Source organism: Rhizomucor pusillus (genome assembly GCF_041956525.1).
Source record: "Rhizomucor pusillus strain CBS 183.67 unplaced genomic scaffold VTP01scaffold_5, whole genome shotgun sequence".
In the NCBI taxonomy this organism is placed as follows: Eukaryota; Fungi; Mucoromycota; class Mucoromycetes; order Mucorales; family Lichtheimiaceae; genus Rhizomucor; species Rhizomucor pusillus.
This window is the reverse complement of record NW_027192147.1, coordinates 561,937-583,256: the sequence shown is the minus strand read 5'-3', so window position 1 is coordinate 583,256 and position 21,320 is coordinate 561,937. Positions and strand designations below refer to the sequence as shown.

At 46.0% G+C, this 21,320-nt stretch overlaps 11 protein-coding genes across 11 annotated transcripts in view; 6 read left to right on the top strand and 5 right to left on the bottom strand.

Annotated features, from left to right (window-relative positions):
- Positions 1-275: 275 nt before the first annotated feature.
- VTP01DRAFT_8364 (uncharacterized protein) lies at positions 276-1,118 on the top strand (the record flags this gene model as incomplete). The annotated part of the gene is made up of 2 exons (XM_069387477.1): positions 276-670; positions 737-1,118. 2 exons carry the CDS (start codon positions 276-278, stop codon positions 1,116-1,118), a joined length of 777 nt encoding a protein of 258 aa, XP_069241242.1.
- A 590-nt stretch (positions 1,119-1,708) lies between these two features.
- On the top strand, positions 1,709-2,974 carry VTP01DRAFT_8363 (uncharacterized protein; the record flags this gene model as incomplete). Its single annotated transcript, XM_069387476.1, has 2 exons — positions 1,709-1,969; positions 2,084-2,974. 2 exons carry the CDS (start codon positions 1,709-1,711, stop codon positions 2,972-2,974), a joined length of 1,152 nt encoding a protein of 383 aa, XP_069241241.1.
- A 277-nt stretch (positions 2,975-3,251) lies between these two features.
- On the bottom strand, positions 3,252-5,474 carry VTP01DRAFT_8362 (uncharacterized protein; the record flags this gene model as incomplete). Its single annotated transcript, XM_069387475.1, has 13 exons — positions 3,252-3,314; positions 3,375-3,453; positions 3,537-3,630; positions 3,699-3,978; positions 4,033-4,286; positions 4,344-4,443; positions 4,504-4,631; positions 4,689-4,740; positions 4,808-4,903; positions 4,973-5,044; positions 5,101-5,143; positions 5,213-5,339; positions 5,399-5,474. 13 exons carry the CDS (start codon positions 5,472-5,474, stop codon positions 3,252-3,254), a joined length of 1,464 nt encoding a protein of 487 aa, XP_069241240.1.
- A 668-nt stretch (positions 5,475-6,142) lies between these two features.
- On the top strand, positions 6,143-7,156 carry VTP01DRAFT_8361 (uncharacterized protein; the record flags this gene model as incomplete). The annotated part of the gene is made up of 1 exon (XM_069387474.1): positions 6,143-7,156. The coding sequence occupies one exon, from the start codon at positions 6,143-6,145 to the stop codon at positions 7,154-7,156; it is 1,014 nt and encodes a 337-aa protein (XP_069241239.1).
- A 229-nt stretch (positions 7,157-7,385) lies between these two features.
- VTP01DRAFT_8360 (uncharacterized protein) lies at positions 7,386-8,025 on the bottom strand (the record flags this gene model as incomplete). The annotated part of the gene is made up of 2 exons (XM_069387473.1): positions 7,386-7,660; positions 8,013-8,025. 2 exons carry the CDS (start codon positions 8,023-8,025, stop codon positions 7,386-7,388), a joined length of 288 nt encoding a protein of 95 aa, XP_069241238.1.
- Positions 8,026-9,053: 1,028 nt separating this feature from the next.
- On the top strand, positions 9,054-11,603 carry VTP01DRAFT_8359 (uncharacterized protein; the record flags this gene model as incomplete). Its single annotated transcript, XM_069387471.1, has 11 exons — positions 9,054-9,552; positions 9,608-9,663; positions 9,722-9,822; positions 9,881-10,173; positions 10,228-10,343; positions 10,408-10,513; positions 10,582-10,649; positions 10,719-10,888; positions 10,953-11,233; positions 11,299-11,323; positions 11,387-11,603. The coding sequence occupies 11 exons, from the start codon at positions 9,054-9,056 to the stop codon at positions 11,601-11,603; spliced, it is 1,932 nt and encodes a 643-aa protein (XP_069241237.1).
- A 64-nt stretch (positions 11,604-11,667) lies between these two features.
- On the bottom strand, positions 11,668-14,820 carry VTP01DRAFT_8358 (uncharacterized protein; the record flags this gene model as incomplete). Its single annotated transcript, XM_069387470.1, has 10 exons — positions 11,668-12,738; positions 12,821-13,001; positions 13,166-13,618; positions 13,673-13,848; positions 13,912-13,988; positions 14,079-14,172; positions 14,238-14,352; positions 14,424-14,526; positions 14,605-14,667; positions 14,745-14,820. The coding sequence occupies 10 exons, from the start codon at positions 14,818-14,820 to the stop codon at positions 11,668-11,670; spliced, it is 2,409 nt and encodes an 802-aa protein (XP_069241236.1).
- A 922-nt stretch (positions 14,821-15,742) lies between these two features.
- Positions 15,743-16,009, top strand: VTP01DRAFT_8357 (uncharacterized protein; the record flags this gene model as incomplete). The annotated part of the gene is made up of 1 exon (XM_069387469.1): positions 15,743-16,009. One exon carries the CDS (start codon positions 15,743-15,745, stop codon positions 16,007-16,009), a length of 267 nt encoding a protein of 88 aa, XP_069241235.1.
- A 247-nt stretch (positions 16,010-16,256) lies between these two features.
- On the top strand, positions 16,257-16,634 carry VTP01DRAFT_8356 (uncharacterized protein; the record flags this gene model as incomplete). Its single annotated transcript, XM_069387468.1, has 2 exons — positions 16,257-16,346; positions 16,419-16,634. The coding sequence occupies 2 exons, from the start codon at positions 16,257-16,259 to the stop codon at positions 16,632-16,634; spliced, it is 306 nt and encodes a 101-aa protein (XP_069241234.1).
- A 134-nt stretch (positions 16,635-16,768) lies between these two features.
- Positions 16,769-20,240, bottom strand: VTP01DRAFT_8355 (uncharacterized protein; the record flags this gene model as incomplete). Its single annotated transcript, XM_069387467.1, has 12 exons — positions 16,769-16,948; positions 17,012-17,105; positions 17,167-17,295; positions 17,356-17,460; positions 17,526-17,776; positions 17,834-18,181; positions 18,246-18,725; positions 18,786-18,973; positions 19,037-19,268; positions 19,328-19,393; positions 19,452-19,541; positions 19,599-20,240. The coding sequence occupies 12 exons, from the start codon at positions 20,238-20,240 to the stop codon at positions 16,769-16,771; spliced, it is 2,805 nt and encodes a 934-aa protein (XP_069241233.1).
- A 329-nt stretch (positions 20,241-20,569) lies between these two features.
- Positions 20,570-21,320, bottom strand: part of VTP01DRAFT_8354 (uncharacterized protein) — a gene marked incomplete at both ends in the record, with an annotated part of 3,229 nt that continues 2,478 nt past the window's right edge. The window contains one exon of the mRNA XM_069387466.1: positions 20,570-21,262. Within this exon, the coding sequence (XP_069241232.1) occupies positions 20,570-21,262 (693 nt within the window). The remainder of the gene's footprint in view (positions 21,263-21,320) is intronic.

The following is a 21,320-nucleotide window of genomic DNA, read 5'->3' as shown; positions in this document are numbered from 1 at the left end:
GATTATTCCCCTACTTCCTCACTATAGGCCCCCACCTCGATTTTTTGTTGTGTTTAAGACTTCTTTTTGAGCACCATGCATTTTCTATTACGGAATACAAAGTGCAATCAAATTGCATATCATTACAATGACCAGTTGTATATCTGCGAAGCCATAATTACAAGCAATGTCGAAGTTAAAAGAGTTGCATGAAAATTGTCCCGGCAAAAATCTGCACCCCGCAGTTGCTTTAAAAAATTGAAATACATTGCCAGCGTAGCCCGACCAGTTTACAAATGCTGCGATCGACCTTTGCAAGGTCTAAGTCTTTTCTTCATAGAAATGCCTCGAGTCTGAGACGATTCACGACAGACGATTCCGGTAGTCCATTCCCACGACCTTTACCAACTCGGCACGTTGTAGGCGACAATAACAAGAACAATAGCAGCAGCAGCAACAATAACACACCTAATGCTGAATCATCGTCGTCGTCGTCAACGCCGTCATCGGTTGCGCCTATCCTGGACTCTGTAGTGTACGGTTCCGCGGGCGGAGGCCGCAGCATCAAGAGAATATACAAGCAGCACCACTTTGATACGTACAGCATGCTTGTTGACCTGGAAAGGCATGGATTCACACGGAGGCAGGCACATGTGCTTATGAGCTGTATCAAGCACCGGGTACGAGCGAGGTACGTGAAAAAAAGAGAATGCACCAATCAGCACACAGACGCCTTGCTAACGCGCGTGCTTGAAAGCATTGCAGCCAGTCAACACCGGTTGCTACGGAAAGCAGATATGGAGAATGAATCGTACCTCTACAAGGCCGCATTGTCTGAACTTCGTACAGAAATCCAGTTACTCCGTAGACAGGACTTGCAGCTGCTGCAGGCGGAAGCATCGGCTGTCACCCACGAAGTCGAGTCGGTCGGGCAGAAGCTCAATGAAGATATCGCCATCATGAAGAACGAGATTGTATTGGATACCAACAGCCGAAAGAACGAGACACGCGAGTTGCAGCAGGCGATTGACATGCGGATACAAGAACTTAACAACCGGCTCACTGTGCGTCTCGGTGATATGCGGACAGAGATTGAGGCCATTCGATGGGAGACTATATGGAAAACATTAGGCAAGTAACCTAGCAAATGATCCATTAAACAAAATAATCCACGAGTTAACACATACCATTCATTGTTTTAGCCGGCGTGGTGGTGGCAGGTACAGGCATTGCAACGCTGGGATATATTCTCAAAAGATATGTAGCAAGAAAGGAAGAATCAGAAATCGCTGAAGCCCAGAGAAAGCTCAAGGAAATGCAGGAGGAAGCGCGCCAGGCAAGTATGGCACATATGGAAACCATCTTTTAAGAATGGGGTGGGCCCTTTTCTTTCACGTATATACACACACACCACACCACACACATATACATACATATGCACACACACATATGTACACATACATACACACACACTCACACGCAATCCTTCTTTTTTGCTCAAGGAATAAACCCCCAACTCCTCTTCCCCCCTCCCCGTCTATCTACTAATTTTCGCTTGCTTACCCGCCTCTATCTCTCTACTCTTTTTTTTCCTCTTTCTCACTTTTTTGACCTGCTGCGTTTCCCCCCTAGATAACCTAAAGCTGGCAATTTTGTCAATTCTTCTTTTCACTGCTGCTCGTCATTTCTTTTTCTTCTGCTTCGTATCCCAAATACAAATCTATTTATCATGAAACATATACCATCTTTTCGACATTCGTTTCCCTCGCTCCATGCAGTGTGCAGTCATGGCACATCGGGCTGCCCTTCCGCCTCAGCCGCCGATATTATTCCTTGCAAACAACAGTCATTAAATACATCTCCATCTTCACACACTATTGCTCACTACCAGCAGCAACAGCAACGACGATCTTACTCTTGTGATATATCTCCGCAGAGCGAGTCATGTGCGCCACTGACAGAAGCGAATCTGAAATACCACACAAACAGGGTATGTATGCACATAGTTAGGCTCACTTGCTGGAAGAAGAAAACGGGGGGTGAGAGTAAGGAGTAACAGCAGCGGCAGCGGTGTGTACATACTCATTTATTATGTATGATATAGGTTGCATCGAGCGGTGCCGGTCGGTACAAGAAATCGGTGCGGGTTGAATTGTATGTCTTCTCTCAAAGGAAAATACTGGCATTGGAAGCAGAGTTGGAACGCCAGCGGCTGTCTGAAAGCAAAGCATTTGTGCCTCTCGATGCGTCGCCAGACCAACCGGTGGTGCCTGAAGTATTTCATCATGTCAACAAGAAACAACGCAGCAGCAACAGCAGCAGCAGTAGCAGCAGCAGCAGCAAGAAAAAGAAGAATGCCTTGTTCTCCTGGCTCCTCCTCCACCACCACCGGCACCGGCGTTCCTCCTCACCATCCTTACCCTCCTCTGCTGCTGGCGGCCCTAACAATAATGATAATAATGTAAACACCTCCTCATCCTCCTTCTTGTCATCGCCCTCGACGACGACCTCGCCACAACAGCTGCCACCGCTGTCGCCCAGTTACAGCCAGTATCGGCAGGAAAAAATGGCCCTTATCGAGCAGGGGCTAAGTAATACAACAACAGCCGTCCTTGGCATGAGCAGCACCTTTGCATCCGTTTTATTCACACAACAGCCCACCACCTCATCCTCTAGCTCCACCACCCCCAAACGCGACTCTGGCGTCTCGTTCTTTGCAGCGGCGCGAACAACCGTCGATAGTAAGAGGAAAAGCAGCAAGCAATCCTCCGCTTCCGCTGCACCGCATCTTCGCGACAACGACCAGAATAGCGATAGCCTGATTGCCTACCGTTATCCAAAAATGGTGCATCTCCAGACGCTGCGCGAAGCCGCGATCCATGCATTGTCTTCCGACATTGCTGCTGCTGCAGCAGATGAGACATGTTGCACATCACCAGCAGCTACGGAGCACCAACGCAGCAGCAGCAGCACATGCTGTTGCGCTTCACTGTAACTTCTTATTCTTCATGCATATGCAGCTTTTTCATTAGCTTTCTTGTACAATTTTTGCTGAACAACAATAAAAAGTGTAAAAAGGATAGCTCTCACGCATTGAATGAAAAAAAAAAGAACGGTAAAAAATTGCGCTCCTTCAAGACAAATATTATCTATTAAACTTAATACTTCCTTTCTTCTTTTTTTGCAACAACAGCACGCATACTTTCTTTTTGCTTCTTGACAAAGTATAGCAGTAACGATAAGCGGAAAAGAGTTGCATGCGCCCGATGCAATTACATGCCGAGGATACCACTAAATTGGCTAGCATACTGCATAGGTCGTACCTGAGGATGCGGCTACCGTGACCACATGAGTTACAGCATTCATCAACATGGAAATCATGCAGCGCTACTTACTACAGCCTCGAAGGTTACATAGTCTAACTTCATGTCCGGTGTAATGTTGATTAATGCACCCTTATTTCCGACAGTGTCGCTGTGTGTACAAGCAATTTAGTCCCTGCCTCCTCCCTCCTTTGAAACATACACAACATCGATGACGACGACGACGACGCTTACCAGTAGTTGGGCGCGGAAAATACTGTGACGCATTTACCGTCGTGCTCTATAACGTAACCGTTCTCCTTGACCTCGTGACTACGTATCAGCATGTCTATGTTTGGGAATGAAAATGATTAGCCACAATTTATCTATATCGACTAATAACAGTGATAATCTTACCCAAGTTGTTTCGCTCTAAAAAGTTCTTGGTCACATCGGGGCCAAATTGAATGCCAACTCCTCGTTTGCTCGCTCCTCTGCCCGGTTCTGGTTGAGGATCGGACCAAAGCAACTCGCACATGAGCCCTTCTGTGCCTGGCTGCCGCGTCGCCAATCTGTCGATCTTCCGTATATCGTCGAGTGTCACATCGTCTCTTGAAAATAGACCTCCGTGCACAACCAGGATCTTGTTCTGGATCACATGTGCCAACGGAAGAGCGTTAAAAGTCTCAGAGAACAACTAGATTGTATTCAGTACCTATTTTCTTCACGATATCCCTTCTTTTTTACTTACTTTGAACATCATTTCGCTAAATTTAGCCTTGACTTCTCCTTCGAAACCGTAAACCTTATTCATGTTATCGGTCTCGTGGTTGCCTCGGGCAAGATATAAACGCTCTGGGTATAGCCACTTGTATGCAAACAACGTAAGGATTACTTCTACTGAGAAACTGCCACGGTCTACAAAATCGCCGTTGAAGAGGTAGGAATGGTTCTCGTCCGGATAGCCGTTCGTCTCGAATATGTTGATGAAATCGTAGAATTGACCTTCAAAAAAGAAATCAGTAGAGTCCGCCTATATATTTTTACAGATTTTCTTTTTACCGTGGACGTCACCGCAAACTGTAAGCTTGCCGTCCTTGGGGACGGTCAGATCAATAAGTGACGGTGCCTCCATCATAATCTTGCGAACTGCCAAAATGATCTTTGCAACACAGTGAGTAAGAAGGCTGGGTAGGTCATCAATTGTCTTTTTTTTCCGTACCATAAATGCGTATTTCTTGTGAATCTTCTTTTGATCCTTGAAACGTTGGATCATTTGCTGCACAAATTCCTTCGTGATCTGCTTCGTGCTATCATCAATTTTCGGACCGTCGTAAGATGCCTCGACAGCTACACCGCGTTGTTAAATCGAGTTTTCTGTATCACTTTAATTGCACTTTAACGTACTCAAATCGTCCGGATCCAAGGAATCGGCGACGCTGGGTGTTCGATCATCGTGCTATAAATTTTCAATCTGCCTTTAGGATATCCATCTCATCATTATCGCCACATCAGTCCAGTAGTACCTCAATTGCCTTTTCAAACTCGATGCGTTTGACGATCTTTTGGCACTCGTCTAGCTTCTGCTTTGCATCCTTATCGCCTGGTGCCTTTTTGCACACCTAGAGAAAAATTGCATGATTTTTAACTTTCAAAATTAAAAGCGGTGTACGAGTGATCCAACTACCCACCACTTTGAGATCCTTCAGCGCGTCCTTGAACTTGCCGAGCGCCATGTTGGCGGATGCTCTTCTGTAGTTGGCCTATTGCTCTTGTTAATACCTTTACCAGCAAACTTTTTCCCTTTTTTTACACTAACCTTGACCAGTGAAGGATCTATTTTGAGTGCAGCGTCCGCATCTCTGAATGCAACGAAAAGAAAGGTCATTAGAGAAACCAAGAAGTAACAATAGACAAGTTTGATAGCATACGCAATGGCGTAACCGTAGGATTCAAGCTTCAAGTGGCAAAAGGCTCGGTTGGTGTAGTATGCAGCGACATTGGGATTCAGATCGATGGCTGCAGTGTACTTTTCGATCGCCTCGGAGAATCGTTTGGCTAATGTGTACACATTGTAAGAATGGCGAAAACGAACGAGAGCTGAATGCAATGTTTACCGGCAAAGAGCTTGTTAGCTTCTGTCTTGATTTCTTCAGCCTTGATCCGGTTTTCTTCTGACACGGTGGTCGACATGTTCGAAAAGGAAAGAGAGAGAGAAAAAGTTTCAAACGAAGACCGACGACGACAATGACAAGCATGTGTGGGGTAGAATGTGATAATCAGGAAGAGAGAGAGAGATATTGACTTTTCGCTGGTGATCTTGCTCTCTTATTGAACCAGATACGATAGCCTGGCCATTATTTTTAAATTACAATTCCTGTCATTTATTAAATCTATCATGCAAAAAGATTTAGGTCGCTGACAATGTAGTGCTTGAGCTCTAGAAAAATCTGACCAGCATCGGAAAGCAAGATTTCTTTTGGAAATTAGCAACCGTACGGTCCACTGTTCAAGATTGCACGCTTCGATATTGATAGCTAGTCTACATTGATTAAGCAACCGCAATCTATATACAATGATACGCTGAATTGCCCCATGAAGTTGGATCATGCATCAAAGAAACAGCAACTGATAATGTTGATCACGATCGAGCGTCTCTTCATATTCCAAATCCAATTATATTAAATCCTTGGGAATTGCAATACTGCCTTGTTGAAGTGACAAAAATGACCATATGTACAATTTTGTCGCGGAGCACTTGCCTTTACATTGCAGTGGGCCTTTTTTATGTAGTAGTCTACCAGACTACCAAAATCCTGACGTCGGTCTTTTTTAATCAATGTCTTCCTCCTTCCTGCTCAATGTCAGATCTCAAAGAATCAACGGTATCGTGGCAACAGGAATTCAGCGAGTTCTTTCGCGGCATTGGACTTTTGGAAACAAGCAAATGCTTCGATTCAGAGCTCGCAGTGCTTTCACAATACAACAGAGAGCGAATACCCGGTGAGCTGGAGAAGCTTGTCGACAAGCTGCTGCGATCGCTGGAGCAACACGTCGAAGCCAAAGAGACCATGCTAGATAACCCTAAAGCGCCCATTGATGAAAATAAATTGTTGTATACCGGTAAACGGAAACGCACCGAGGAAGACGACGACGACGAACAAGAACGCATAAAGCGGATGGACAGCGAGCAAGTGCAGATCCGTGCAACGCAGAGCGAAATGCAGCAGCGGATAGATACATTTATACAGGCGAAGCGGCAGGAAGTGGATGCCAGCAACCGCGCAGAGTTTTTGAGTCGGCCTGATCCGTCGAGTGCAGACGTTACGTGCGCGCGCACGGATGCACGAGAAATCAATCGAAATATACAAATGAAACTGGATATTGTCAACAACGAAGACGGACCACTTGCGAGATCGCTGCTGTCGTCAAGCGACCATGTTCGAATAGGCGAGCAGCCATCATCAGTGTCCTCGTCATCGTTGTCAAGCAACAAAAACCAGCACGAAGGAGCCATCGAAAGAATCAAAAACATTGAACAGCACCTGAACGTCTCGTTTGACGCGGACGCGCAGCCGCCATTTTCACTGTATGAACGCATCAAGATACTCGAGGACACGTTGATGGAAATTGAACGGAAACATCCAAAATGGGCTGCTGTCTACTTTAACCAACCTAATCGCACATTCCCCCCGCCTCCCCCCGAAATACTTATCAATCGACCTGGGAATAACAACAACAACAATAAAGGCGCCGCCTACGTTGCAACGCAAGCAGCACCCCAGCAAACGCTCCTACGAACAACAGGCCGCGCCAACTCCTCACTCACCCGGGCTGTTATTGAGCAGCTCAACCGACAACGGCAAACCTTTTGAGACATCATACATGAAACCCTGCATAATTTTGGTCGGTTTACCAACAGTAAAATACATTTTTATGTATATGTATGTATATGTCCATGCGCTGTTTTATTTTCATATACGGAGAGAAGATGTGCAACCTCCTCGTTGTAGCTATTGGTACACAAGAAACATAAAGAACACACGCTGATGTACAACAGGATGGGGGGTTGAAGAAATGCAAAGCGGCTGCTGCTTCCTGAATTTAATGTGGTCTGCAGAGCGGTGAACGGTCGTCTCGGGCTTCGATGAGGCAGGCCGCAAAGTCGGGTTTGGGTGCGGGCGCAGATTCAACGCAAACGATAATAAGCAGAAGCAAGAGCAAAGCGGCAGGTAGCAGGCGTGCGTTGTTGAACATGGTTGTTATCTTTGCTGAGTAAACGAGAAAGAACGAGTGGCGACAAGTTCGAAAAGAAAGAGAGAGATAGAGAATACAGTAGCTGATAGAGAGAAAGGGAAAAGAAAAAATGCCCCTCCTTGCTGAAATTTTAGCAGAGTTTATATATGTAGGCGTGCAGCAGCAGGTGATATTACGAACCGACGTGGTTGAGTCTTTTACCCCGCTACGACTAGCGCGTCCATCCCCAACATGGGCATTGCAACCTCCTTATTTTTTCATTCATAGCTAGACCCAGCAGCGAGCTCGGACCTTGCACTAAAATGGCATGCCCTCCATCCACTGGCCGGTTGTCTCGTAGCAGCACATGATAGATGCATTTGGTTTGTTCTCGAACTTGATTTTAATTGTCTTGCTTGGCATTATTCGTTGCTTCCCCCCCCCCCGGGCGGCCTAGAACTCTTCTGACGGCTAATGATACAACGTTACACTGACGATGAGGGCGCATGCTGATCGTGGAAAGAGAGCAGCAGTCGACTTTGTGAATACGACGACCTTTAGGGGGGTTGCTGGAGGCGCCATTGCTAACGAAAAAGGGTTACAGGGTGTGCCTTGCTCCAAATGTTCCAAAGACGGTCAGATGTTTCATTGTCTTTTTCTATTGTCTATCTCTCTCTCTCTCTCTCTCTCTCTGTCTGTCTGTCTGACTGTTGCGCAAACACCCCCTTATCTCCATTGTTGTCGCATCCCGGGCGGCCATGTGCGCTCTGCTCTGCATGCAGCTTGCCTTCGTGCTGAATGTGATAAAAGCTATTCTCAGCTAAGCAGTGACGCCAATGTTGACACATCTCGAAGATCTTTGGCGCACGTTATTACTTGCATCAAAAGCAATTCCGGAATTCCAGGCACGACGACTCATTGGTTTTAAAAATAGTAGTGAGCATTTCGCCCCCACTACCATACTTTAAGCCGTAAATGCTTCCACCACGACGAGAAAGAACCAGCACATCGTTTCGACATTTTCAGGAACGAGAGCTGCTGGGCGAATCATGTTACCGCCACTCATGCTCTCTCTCTCGCGCGCGCGCTCTCGTGTTCCTTTTCACCGACGAGGGAATGAGAGCGTGCCTCGCATCCAAATTTGTTGCTCGCATGAATAGTTGGAACAATGTCGGAATTGGGCCCTTGCTTGTCTGACAACAATCAATTTGCAGATGCGAACAAACAACCTTCGTTCTTGTTTCCAGGTTTCGCAGACGTCGTCCTTTTTCAGTGTCATTGGCAGGATGAAAGAAAACACGCTAGCTACAGGAATTAGAATCTAAGAACCGCTGACAACTTTGTGCTTTTAGAACAACGGACGCGTATCCAATCTCCACCACGCTTTGCGCCCCCTCCGTCGTAAAAAGTGTTGGAGTTGTCAGTAATGATGAGCATAACATATGCCCGTCATGTTGGACTTTGAGATAATGAAAAAAATGATGGAGATTTACAAAGAGAATGGTGCATTTCTTGAAACAGTTTCCTTTTACGAACATGCATAATAAAGCGATAGGAATTTTACTATTGCTTGCAATTGCGTTGCAACAAGGATGCAATGGCTACATTGCGGATCTGAAACTGCACGTGTGCGACTCTTCACAGTACGCGTGCCCGACGTACCCTGGATACCAGCGGATACCGGTAGATCTCAACCAAGGCACCGGTCTCGAGTCAGTGTACCTTGACGTCAAAGAAGGAGACGAGAGCGACGCAATCACTGGCTTGACAGTTGTCCAGGGAAAATCGTCATTGCGTTCCTGGACGTGCCTTGATACCGACTTGAACTACGGAGCAGCGGCGCAAGACAAAGAACTTTATTTGTGCTATACAAAAGATAAAAGTTCATTGTCTCCGGCAATAACTTCCATCATTGTCAAGACAGGCACGCATCCCGTCGTCGCTGCAGAGTACATACGCGTCCCCATCAACTTGAACAACGGTGTTGGTGGCGAATCGATTTACCTGTTTTACAGTCAGGAGGACGGCCCGAAAGGTTCTTACATTTTCGCATATTCCTCTTCCTAAAACTCAGTATTGTTGTATCATAGACCCGATCACCGCTATTACTGCAAAGGCGTGTTTCACAGATAATTGCTACCTTGAAGTATGCCACGACAGACCTATTGGTTTGTGTTCATTGTTGACTGACATAAAACAACCAGGGATGGGAAAGAGTCGAAAAGGATGTGAACGAAGGTGTCATTGTCGGTATGCGCGTGTATCTATTCTACCAGCGAATCAAGGGACATCCGCCGGTAACAGAGTGGGCTATCCTTACTTCTTTATTTCACCGCTTGTCTTCTCACATTTACACGGAAAAGCGTGGTTGTCATTTTAGACGATCAGACGCCACCGGAAGGCTACGTAAAAGTAGACGTGGATTTGAACACAGCAACCATCCGGGGAGCATCGATCCATCTAGACTACAAGGTATCGGACGACCCCACCGACGACGAACTTCAGACAGCGATCCAGGAACTAGCGATTGAGTATGGCCATGCATCGGTTGTTCCGTTTGGATGGGAGAAAATCCCTGTAGATTTAAACAGCGGGAACAACGCAGATGATGGATTTGGCGAGCCTACGTTCCTAACTATCCGCAGAGGCTACACAAGTAAATAAAATGGCCATGCTGCGTCAGGTATTAAAACATTGACCTTCCCGTTAGCGCTCCCAAAAACACCAAAGCTGGCGTTCAACAGCGACGGCAATTTCAAGATATTGCAGCTAGCGGACTTGCATTTCACGAACGAGGAGGGCAAGTGCCGTGACATCCCCGTAGATGCAAGTTTCGGATGCAATAACTTGGTACTGTCTGTCGAAGAAGCAGACTGACATTCATATTTAGATGGAATGTCACGGAGATAGCACCACTCTAGATCGGATAAACAAGCTCTTGGATTTGGAGCAACCTGATCTAGCCGTGTTTACTGGCGACAACATCGACGGTGGAGGTATGCGTACATATTCAAGCTTTTACCGTGCCAATTTAAATAATTGAGAAATGGCTTACTCGTGCTAGGTGTAAGTGATGCTCGAGCGGCTACATTCAAGTTTGCAGAACCAGTTATTAAACGCAAAATACCGTGGGTCAGTTTTTTCTTTTGCACAACAAGCAGGTCATCGTTTGATCCAACATTTAATAAAAATTCTATTTAGGCCGCTATCTTTGGAAACCACGATGACGAGAACGACTTGACGCGAGAAGAGTTGTATCAGGTTATCCATCGTATGCCGTACTCTGTCAGCAAGCGGGGACCGCTTCAAGTTTCCGGTGTTGGCAACTATGCGCTGCAAATATTCTCCAAGAAGAATGACGATGATGACACGTAAGTTGTTTAACTCACTTTGGAACTGTTGAGAGATTATATCGTTCACCTGTGCGACCACCAGATACCATGCCTTTACGCTTTACTTTGTTGACTCGGGCGCTTATACGAACGAATCAAAGCAAGAATACGATCACATCAAGCAGGACCAGCTCGAATGGCTGCAAAGAACATCGGCGTCGTTTGAAGCCAAGAACAACAAGCCGAACGCGTTGGCATTCTTTCATATTCCAATATGGGAATACAATGATTATGAATCGGCGAACCCAAAGCTGGGCAGCAAACGAGAGAAAGTATCGAGTCCAAGTCAAGGAGCAGCAAAGGTCCTGGAAACTTTGAAAACAAGTAAGGAGCAATTCTTGCTTTCTGATCTAAAGAAACACGTTGGCGGTACTGATCCTCATTTCCAGTGGGCGACGTCCGGGCAACAGGCTGGTAAGTGCTAAAAAGAAAAAGACTTGCTCGCCAAGTATGCTTTTCTAACTTATACCTCGTCAGTGGCCACGATCACGTCAATGACTACTGTCTAGATAGAGAAGGGTTGTATCTCTGCTACGGAGGCGGGCTCGGTGTCGGCGGGTACGGCGCCTCTCATCTTGGCTGGCCACGACGAGCCAGAGTGTGGCAATTAAGTGCGTGGGGCGAAAGGATAGAAACGTGGAAAAGACTCGACAATGATGATATGACAATGGTTCATTTTCAGACGCTGTATTAGATCCAAGAAGAATGGCTGGTTCTATTATTTACACGCGAATAACAATAAAAAATGCTAATAACAATTACGACAGAACTTGCAGCTGCGCAGGTCTACATTGAAGCGCTTTCATGTTTCGTACAAGTACGACCATTTTGATTTTGCGTTGATGCTCGGTATCGAGTTGCTTTGCACGGAGGATGCCAGGTACAGTACATGCGCCAACGCCAACACCGCAACCGGCATCGAAGGAAAATGCAGCCGTCGTCAAGAACCCAATGTGATCTGACGAAGGCGGGAAGCGACAAGGCTTGGCATCCGTCATCTTTTCGTCCTCGTCGCCAACGTCAATGTCTTGTTCACTCTGCTCTGTTTCAAGTTCACTGAGGACTTTGCGTTTCGTGTGGCAACCAGGGCGCCTGTTTTGGATATAATACGTATGCCTCTCGTAATCCGCTTGGTCGGAAATGAGATATATCATGGCATTGGATTCGGGTCGCCCTCTGTCTAGGTATTCAAGTCTGATTTTGAACAATGCAACGTCGAGTCGTGGCAAATTCATCGGCGGCGTAAGGTTCCTCTTACTGTACATGGATGCAATGTGTGATTGGTATGCTGACTCTGCATTGGCAAATGTATCTGCTTGCAAAATGAGTGACACACAGACATTGTTTTGGACCAGGTAATATTCGGCCCGATCGTCATCCGTCATTTCTTGTTCTTGCTGCTTTGGGGTATTGGTTAAAGCATTGAAATCTGCTTCAAACGGTCGTTCGATGCCGAGCTTGGCAAAGTTGAGACGCTTGGCAGGAGGTCGTCGTGACCAAGCTGCTTCCTCCTCCAACTTTTTCATGGAACGAATGTTCTCACAGGCGCGGGCGCCGATGTAATCGTACGGGAAGCACGGCTGACCGCTCTCATAGTGCATAGCATGAACATCCTCAATTCCAGTGGCGCGTGCTCCTGCAAACATGAATGATTTCCAAAACGCTAAACCCCACCCGCGCGGGACAATAAGCGTCCAGCCTTCGAAAAGCTCTGAAGTGCAAGGATCCTGTCGAGATAAACCGTTCTCAGCCGAGCCGCGCTGCAACAGAAGCAAGGGGATCTGTGCATCCTGTTCCGTGAATTCTAGCTTGGTTCCAGGTACCAGGTTCTGCAGATCAGGAGGGGGTGGGGGGAAGAGAGATCTTTATTAGTATTGACACGTGTGCCTGGTGCCAATGTGGTCATATTACCTGTTCCCGCCTCTTTGTCAACTGGTAGTCGGAAAGCTTATGCTCATTCAATTGCTTTCGAGTCTCTTCGTCCCACACCAGAGACTCAGACACATCCTCGGGCCAGTCTTGCAGCAGCTCATAGAACGTTCCAGCTACATCCCCGTCACTGCTGGTTCTTGATGCAGGTTTTTGTGGGAACCTTTGCAAGTACATTCTTTAGCATCATGCCATTTGACTCCTTGATCCATGTCCTTGTCCCCCGGATAAACACCCCCACTTTCATTCCACCATGACGCTCGTCAATCCGATATTTCCCCCCCACCTCTCCCCCCGCTTTTCCATCCCCCGCACTTTTCAACTTACTTGAGTCTTGGGTCTTGCACAGTCAATCCAATGACAGTCCCGGGCGCCAAAGAACTTGATGAGCGCAGGGGTGCTAATTGCCTCCATACCTTGGCAGCCTTTGCTGTGGCAGTATCCTGGTTCTTAGCCACGCTGCTTTCCTCTACGGGGGCAAGGATAGCTTGCAGCATAGCAGTTGAACGCGGTCCTGATAGCATAAAGGTGGCGAACGCGTCTCGTAAATCTCGTACGTTTACTGATTCCTGCAGATCGACGTTTTCAACAGCGACTTGAATGGTATTATATGCTTCGGCGAAACAGGATGGATGGATCCACAGCCACATTGTGCGTTGTTGTTGTTCATTGTTGTTCTTTGAAGGTCTCCACAAGAATTGCAACGGGCATATCAATTTGGTGGGGTATCCCAGATACTCGTACAAGAATGTCTTGCCTGCACGGCTGCCTTTCATGTACCTAATGTCCCATCTATCAGAATGTGCGCGAGACTGTGGATTCGTATGTGCTCACCTGACGCTACCCACTGATGGCAGCGAACAATCAGTCATGGTGTCCATAACGCGGACGATGTCACTCGTGGATCCGGTTAACTCGATGCAACCCATATACGACGCGTCGTGTATCACTGCCAAATGCTGAAAGGACCTGTATATAGATCGTGCAGATTTGATGTTGGGACGCGTGGCCTGTAGTACATGTATATTTAGCGAAAAATCATTTTTTCGCTAACCAATTCTGACAAAACCTACAAGACGATAACCCCATATGTTGGACATTTGCATGCGTTTAGTGTGCCACATGTGCGTTTCGAGCCATTTGTTCTCTTCTGCAGGTAATTCATCGTACGTGTGAGAATGTCGGAAAAGCATACGTATATATATATACAAATATATGAAGACCAATGTTGATCACATACTTGAACGTCGTTCAAATTCGAGTGCTACGTTGCTTTCCTTTGGTGGTCGCTTGCCACGTCGATGTTTGCGCTTATTTGGAGGTGATTGTTCCATCTAGGAGGAGGCGGCCCGTCGCTCAGCATTGCCACGTTTTCGATGGATATTTTGGTTGTTCATACCTCACGTGCCGCTCTTGCTCGTAGGTGAGCCGGTAGTCGATTGATATTGTGACTAGCTGCCCGTCGTCTCATATGTCGTGGTAGCGACTGGAAGGTCAGCGAGGTGATAGCGTTACTGTGTTTTTTGTCAAGTGTTGGCATTATTGATGATGGCTTTTCCATGTGTATGTGTGTGCTTTGTATTACCTAGCGCTTTTGATGGCGGACTGCATAGCCTTGACTTCTTGCAAGCGAGCTGCGACAAAGTCGGTAGCGTTGAGGTTGCCGGAGATCCTTGGTGCATCCTTGGCTGTTTGGAGATCCCGTGATTAGCAAGGACGCAAGGAGTCGTCATAGGGGGAAGGGCCGAGCGCGCAAAATAACGTACCAAGCACATTTTGGAACTGACGAGGAGGGTGATTTCCGATCTTTCGCGATTCACGGCTTTTTGCTGGAATGGGGGTTTGTGTGTGTTTGCGTGTTAGAGGACGGGCAAGTTCTCGGCTAGCGGGTATGGGTGGCAGTTACCTCGGCGTTTCTCTCGTCCGGTCAGGTTGGCCTGGTCTTGGGCAAGTCGTTTGGAACTGTTTCCTTTACTGGACATGAATGAAAAAAAGAGCAGGCGAGGAGGAGGGGATCCAAATTCTTCGGACTGCAGCTCTCTGCAAAATAATGGCCGACGCAGCCGATCAAAGGAAACGCAGGGCTTATTTGCACAATGCATTGTTCAATTTTTCCCTAAAGTCTTGGCTTTTCCTGCTCTGCTGATATGCATTGCATGCACTTTGAATGTACATACTAGGGCATCGGCATTCAGCTTGGATATACACACATACACACTCGCTTAGCTACTTGAATAAAATAAGGGAACTAGGTACCAATTTTCCTCCCTATTCGAAACTCGTTAAAAGAGAGAAAATTTAAGCTGGATGGGGCTCTCTTTTTTTCCTCTCTCTCTCTTGTCTTTCTGTTTCGTCTTACAAACAATAAATAATAAGAATGGATGGAAACTGCACTGCTGGGGAATGCTTATCATGACACGCTGCACAATGCAAAACTTAACTCGGAAGCTACGCTGGTCCCTCCACTGGAAACTTCCAAAAGAAGGGACCAAATATCCTGCTCTCAACACGTCAACTGTGCAGTGCAGATAATAGGACGAGCTTTCTTCTGCACATATTTTGCGCGATATTCCCCACTGACGAAAGTTTTTGGTTTTCCATGACCTTTCTTGGCAAAGAAAAAATATAGAGCCGAACTTAGACGTTTCGGCGCCTGCTGCAGGGATCGAGACAAGCTTTCTCTGTGTATGACCTAATGGAGAAATACCCGTAGATGGGCAAGTCAGTTGAAGGGGTTACGGTCGTTCCTTTTATTGCTGTTTGAATATGCAAAGTGAAGAAGGAGAGACAGATGGATGATGGAGGGCCGTTGGTGTGCATATAAAAGAGGCACCTCCCAAAGTTGCCAGCTTCTCCCAGACAATTCCATCCAAGCATCTCTTTTCTTCTCTTATCATCATTACCATGCAATCCTCTCAAGCACTCACTCATATCTTGTTCGTCGCAAGCCTTATCTTGGTCATCCTGGGACCTATGCTAGCAAGCGCCGACGACCAATGGCACTGTCAATGCCAAAACGAGTCTCCAAAGAGCACAACCCAATGTTGTCAAGAGTTCGGCTACCCATCCTTCATGCAATACGAAGAATGCTACTTTGCCAAGTACGATGGAAGCCGTGAAGGATTCATCAGCTGCTGCGGAGGCGGCGAACTCGGCGGATGCAGCGATTAAATATACACATCTTTTATCCCTCCTCTCTTCACATCAACATTCACATATCTCATGTATGGGTCACCTATCCCCGTCTTAGATTCTTTAGCGTATAGCATTTTCAATAAACCCAGGCATACTACATCTTTTTTCTTTTTCTACATTATATATATACTTGGATGTATGTCACGATTTAGCTCGATACGGAGCGTTGGAGGTAGACTACACAGTGGACATTAAGGAGAGTAAAACAGGGAGACAGGACTGCATGAATAACAAGAGAAACGTCAAGTACGTTGCTGATCTGATAGACCGGGATGCTATTGCTGGGCCCTCAGTGCACCTGGATGGAGTCCAAGTAGTGGCATGACAGCCTTTCTCCACGGCTCCTTGATCGATTTAGTAGGCGCTTACTTCCCAGTCACTCCAGCGATACATAACCTGCATCGGCGTTAAGGCCATTAACGTGATGTCTTCAGGAGTACTATGCATCCCTAACAAGGACCGCGTAGTCGCGTCACAGCCCTTCCATGGTCTGGATGCCATGCTAAACTTTGCAGCCGAGCTCGTCTGGATGATCCTGGCCCAACCTAATTCCGGCGGCGATAAGCTATGTACTTACGCCATATTATGCATCTCATTGTAAGGGATGACGTAAAAAGAAAAGATCTTGACATTCGCTATGCATAAGCAACTTGGCTAATGAAAGTCTATGTATGATACGTATCGCATATATTGCATGCAAATGTAGAGAATCAAGTCTCGAAATCTTCTTTTTTATTATGCATTCTGTGCAACGGCGGAATGCTGCGACGACGCCGCATGTGCATGGTTGAGTCGTTCGCGCTCTGCTTGCCATTCAAACTTTTCGATCTCCAGGACTTCTAGACGATTTTTTAATTCCTGAACCGTGCTTTTCAGCTGCTCTATCTGCTTCGCTTGAGACTTTGCAGCATCAATCTGACCATAAATTCGTCAGAAACAACGTCTTTTTCATTTTCCCAACTCTAAAGATTCTTTTACCTTGGCTTCAAAGTTGCCGTGAACCATCTGTTTGGATTGTTCCTGATATTCTCCAAACAAGCGCTCCATATCTTTGTTCTCGCTTTTAAGTTTGCTAAAAAGGAACTTGTTTAAACTCAAAGTTCGTTGATGCATATGGAAACCTCCATGCATACCTCAATTCTTGCTCGAGACGCGAGTTTTCAGATTGCAGGCTTCTCACCAGCTCCTCTCTACTCAGCCATTCAGATAGCAAGCCTTTGATGTATCGGTTTTGTTCTTCCAGCTGAGCTGTATCTTCCTCCCTAAAATACAAGTCATAAATATTACATTCCTTGTCTCAAGTTCTTTCCAGTAAGACGTACCACAGCAGCATCTGGCGGGTGAGCTGCGTAACTCGTATTTCATACTCGACAGCTTTTTGTGCCAGCGATTGAGTTGTTTTGAGCTCGTTTTCTAGATCAAAATTGCTACAGAAAGACCATCTTAATTTCTTTGACTTGGTAACGTCTGTTACAGCTAGCTGTCTACGTACCGTTTTTGTGATTCGAGTAGCTCTTTGCTTTGCTCGTTCAATCGTTTCTCATATTCCATCAATTTTTGTTTCAATTCTTCCATTTCCAGTCGCCATTTTTTCTTCTCATCACGGAAGTTTTGCACCTTGCCAGACTGAGTATCCTCCCAACGGATCCGTCGTTGTTTGGTTTTCGCTGATTCTTCTTTCAGTTTATCCAGAGCTGCAGTCGTCTGCTCCAGCTGTGCTCGTAGTATACGCGTCGTATTATACTAGTAAGATTTTTGGAGTTAGCACCTTATATATTTATACCTCGAATCCCTATTTACCATTCTTTGACGCTCGGCTTCAACGGAGCTATCAAAGACATGGTCTCGATGAAGTCGAGCCATATGTTGAAGATACTGCTGCTTGACGAACAGTTCAAAGTTAAGTTCGTTGCGCAGCAAAAGTACTTCGCGCTTCAAGGCTGCTATTAGCAACTTGCTCTCGGGTGATACGGAGGTTGAACTCAAGCCGTCAACGTCAGGGACGCTGGTCTCTGGTACGGACGGCAAAGGACCTCCGGATGACGTTGAAGTAGCTGCCGCGGCAGCTGCTGCTAAAGAAACAGAGTCAAGCGCGGACGGTGGCGAAGCTGTCGGTGACGTTGATGAAAACTGTTGTAATCCTGCTTCCTATTTATCAATCGAACTTAGGAAATGATGTAAATGCGCGCTTTGCAAAATATTACACACGTACCCATACATCATCGCCGACGAGTACTTCTGCACCGCTTTTCAGGGCTCGATTCATCTTTAAGATATTGCCGATGACCACAGGCTCATTTGCTTTCTCCTGCTTGGGCGTAACAGGCTCGTCATTTTCCCTATCGTCGTTGTCCTCTTCTTCTTCTCCTTCTTCTTCTTCTTCCTCCTCCTCCTTTGGCTTCTCCTGTTCTTGCTCCTGGGGATGTACTTTGGAGGTCTCCTTCTCGTCTTTTTGGCTGATTTTTATAAAAGGTTGCGTGTATACCGTCTCATCTAGCAAATCCTGCGGCAAATCTTGTTCGTTTTTCGAGCTGAAGCCGACGCGGGAAGCCGCGTTGGTCAAATCTAAACTCATAATCTGGGTGATAACGCCTTCAGCTTCTGTTGTCATCCACCGCGATCGATCTGATAGCTCTGTCTCGGGATCCATTGTCAAAAGGTTCGGATGCAGCATGTGACGTTTGACGAGATTCTATGATACATAATGTGAGCTTCAAGATTTATATTTGACTAAATATTCAACGGAATTTACCAATGTTCTGTTTCTAAAAGTTTCTTCATCGAACTCTTCGGGTATTGCAAAGCTGTTTTCTTGGAAGTATGCGTATGGATTGTGGAGAAACTTGAGAAAGTTACATGGGTATAATCCATACAGCGATGTGAAGAGTGGGCCAGTTTGAGGGTTGGATGGAGGTGCTGATAATTTAGAAAAGGTATAATCTACAGAAAAACGACTTTAAGACATCGAGTTTTCTCGCAAAGGCTCGTGTTACAAAGACTCACCAACACAATCCCAACCATCCACCAATGTCCTCGTAGTTTGCGTTGTGATATTTTCGTGAGGGGATTGAATGCCGTATTTTTGGCGCATATCTCGCAACTGCTCCCAGCAAAGCGCTCTCGCAAAGATGTAGAATAGTTGTGGAAGATGCGGTGGTAACGATATACAAATTCGTGGCAATAGCATGATAAGATTTGTGACAGACATGGCGATTAGTGTCGTGGAATTATCATACTAGTTTATCCATCTGTAAGCACTACTGTCATAAAGAGTGAGAGGGTTATTTTATTTACCATTAATGATTTTAGCATAGAAGAAAATAGGTCTGTCTCGAGGATTTCGTGCAAATGAGTTCCTTCCTATCATCAATGAAAATGTGAGCTATATCTACAGTATGGTACGATCTCTCCTTTTTACCTTCTTTAGCAAAAATTCGCTTAGTAAATATACAATTTGAAGACGATGTTTGCTCAACAGAAAGTAACGGTTCATGAGCATGAAAAATTTCTGTTAATAATACGTGAGTCTCTGGCAAATATCTATAAGCAGAAAAAAGCTTCTTACTTTTGTTTCTGCAGCTCCAAAGCTCAGCAATATGGCAATGAGATTTCTTGACCATTCATCCTGCTCTAAATCGAGTAAGACTTGATGCTGGAGACGTAACTGCGTAGTATCATCCAATTCCTGCGGTTTCTCGGACCATGCTAGGTATTCTTCAATGATCATTTTGGCATATTTATCGTCCTCCTTTTCGAGCACGAGACAGTCTGCAACGATGGTGCAAGCTTCTTTTTTGACCTGATTCACGTAAGAAGCAGTCGTCAAAATGGGTCTCAGTACGAGTTGCCACCAGTCTTCGAATATACGGCGAGGACCTAGCACGGGCAAAAGCTGGCGAACAAAGCGTAGGATGAGGTAGTGTTGTGAATGAACTGTAATGGCTTCAGTTCGGCTGGAAACAAGGCCCACCATGTCGTTGGACAGGACAAGTGAGTTGCATAACTGCAGGATTTCAGACGACAACCGATCTACAGCAGCATCGCTGGCACCTGCGGGACTCTGTGCAATTGCTGGCGAGCCTGCATTGCTTTCTAAAGCTGCTTGTTCACCGAGGAAAGTGTCGATAAGATCCAAGGTCGCTTGACCATCCGTTGCTTGTTTAACTGATTGGCTCACGGAACGCTGAATGTCGCGGAGCGTTACCATACGCTTGTTGGAGGAGTGTATGGAAGAATTCCAGAAAAAACGTGGTCTAAGCTATTTGCACTACCATTAGCTATCAGAATATTATAGTACCGACGTTGACTTAACCCAAATTTTTTTTTCCTCTCGAGAGGCTACGGTCAATAACTAGCCTAGTTCTGCAGCAATCAAGTTGAAATTTTTGAGTGAGACTGAATCTCATGTCTTTACTTCGTCCACGGCGGAAGCATGGAAGAGATTGGTTATCATCTGATAGCGCTCTTGAGATACCACTAAGCGCGTTATTGGAAGCTGCGGCAGCGTCTCTGCTGCAAGTGGTATGTCGTACTATGTCAGAAAGACATCTTGGCCTTGACTTTGACGAATTTACCGTCCCGACGATACTTGTGGATCTGGATCTTCTTGAAACAATATCCGCATGTCTTTGTTGTATTGTATTCATCGATGGTGTACAATTTGTCTGGCTCAGGTGCCTTGAGGGTTTGTTCGAGCTTTTTAAGACTTCCACTACATGCATGACCTTTGACTCTGTTGTTTACGGGTTTCCAGCTACCGAGGAAATGGATGACTGAGATCTTCTTCTCTGGTTCTTTGGAAACTGCTTCTTTTCGAATACCGGACCCGAACTTTTGATAGAAAGACTTTTCTCGGAATTCCCTGGTTCTAGCTTGCTTGACATTTGTTTCTTGTCCCTGTTCCCGTAGCACTCGATGAACTTTTCGGAAGGTAGCATTTTCGATCAACCCTGTTTTGAGTTCTACTGGTTTCGGGCAACGTTCAACGTCAGTATCGATATCAGCAATCTGATCAGTATCCTCTTGCAAAGCTTCAAAGCGATTGATGTCTTCAAATAGAGATCGTATCCTCCTTGTAGATATCGTTGCGGTGGTGACACGGCCAGGATCAATACCCGTGATTCCGACGTTCCGTTGTCCTTGCAAATGCTCATAGAGGAGTTCTTGTACCAAACCTTCACCAGATAAATTGTTGGACAAGGTAGAGGGGCGTCTTGGCCTTTCAGTGTTCTGTTCAGGTAATATAGCTTGTTTTGTTTCAAAGCAATGGTCTCCTCTTCTTCTTGGA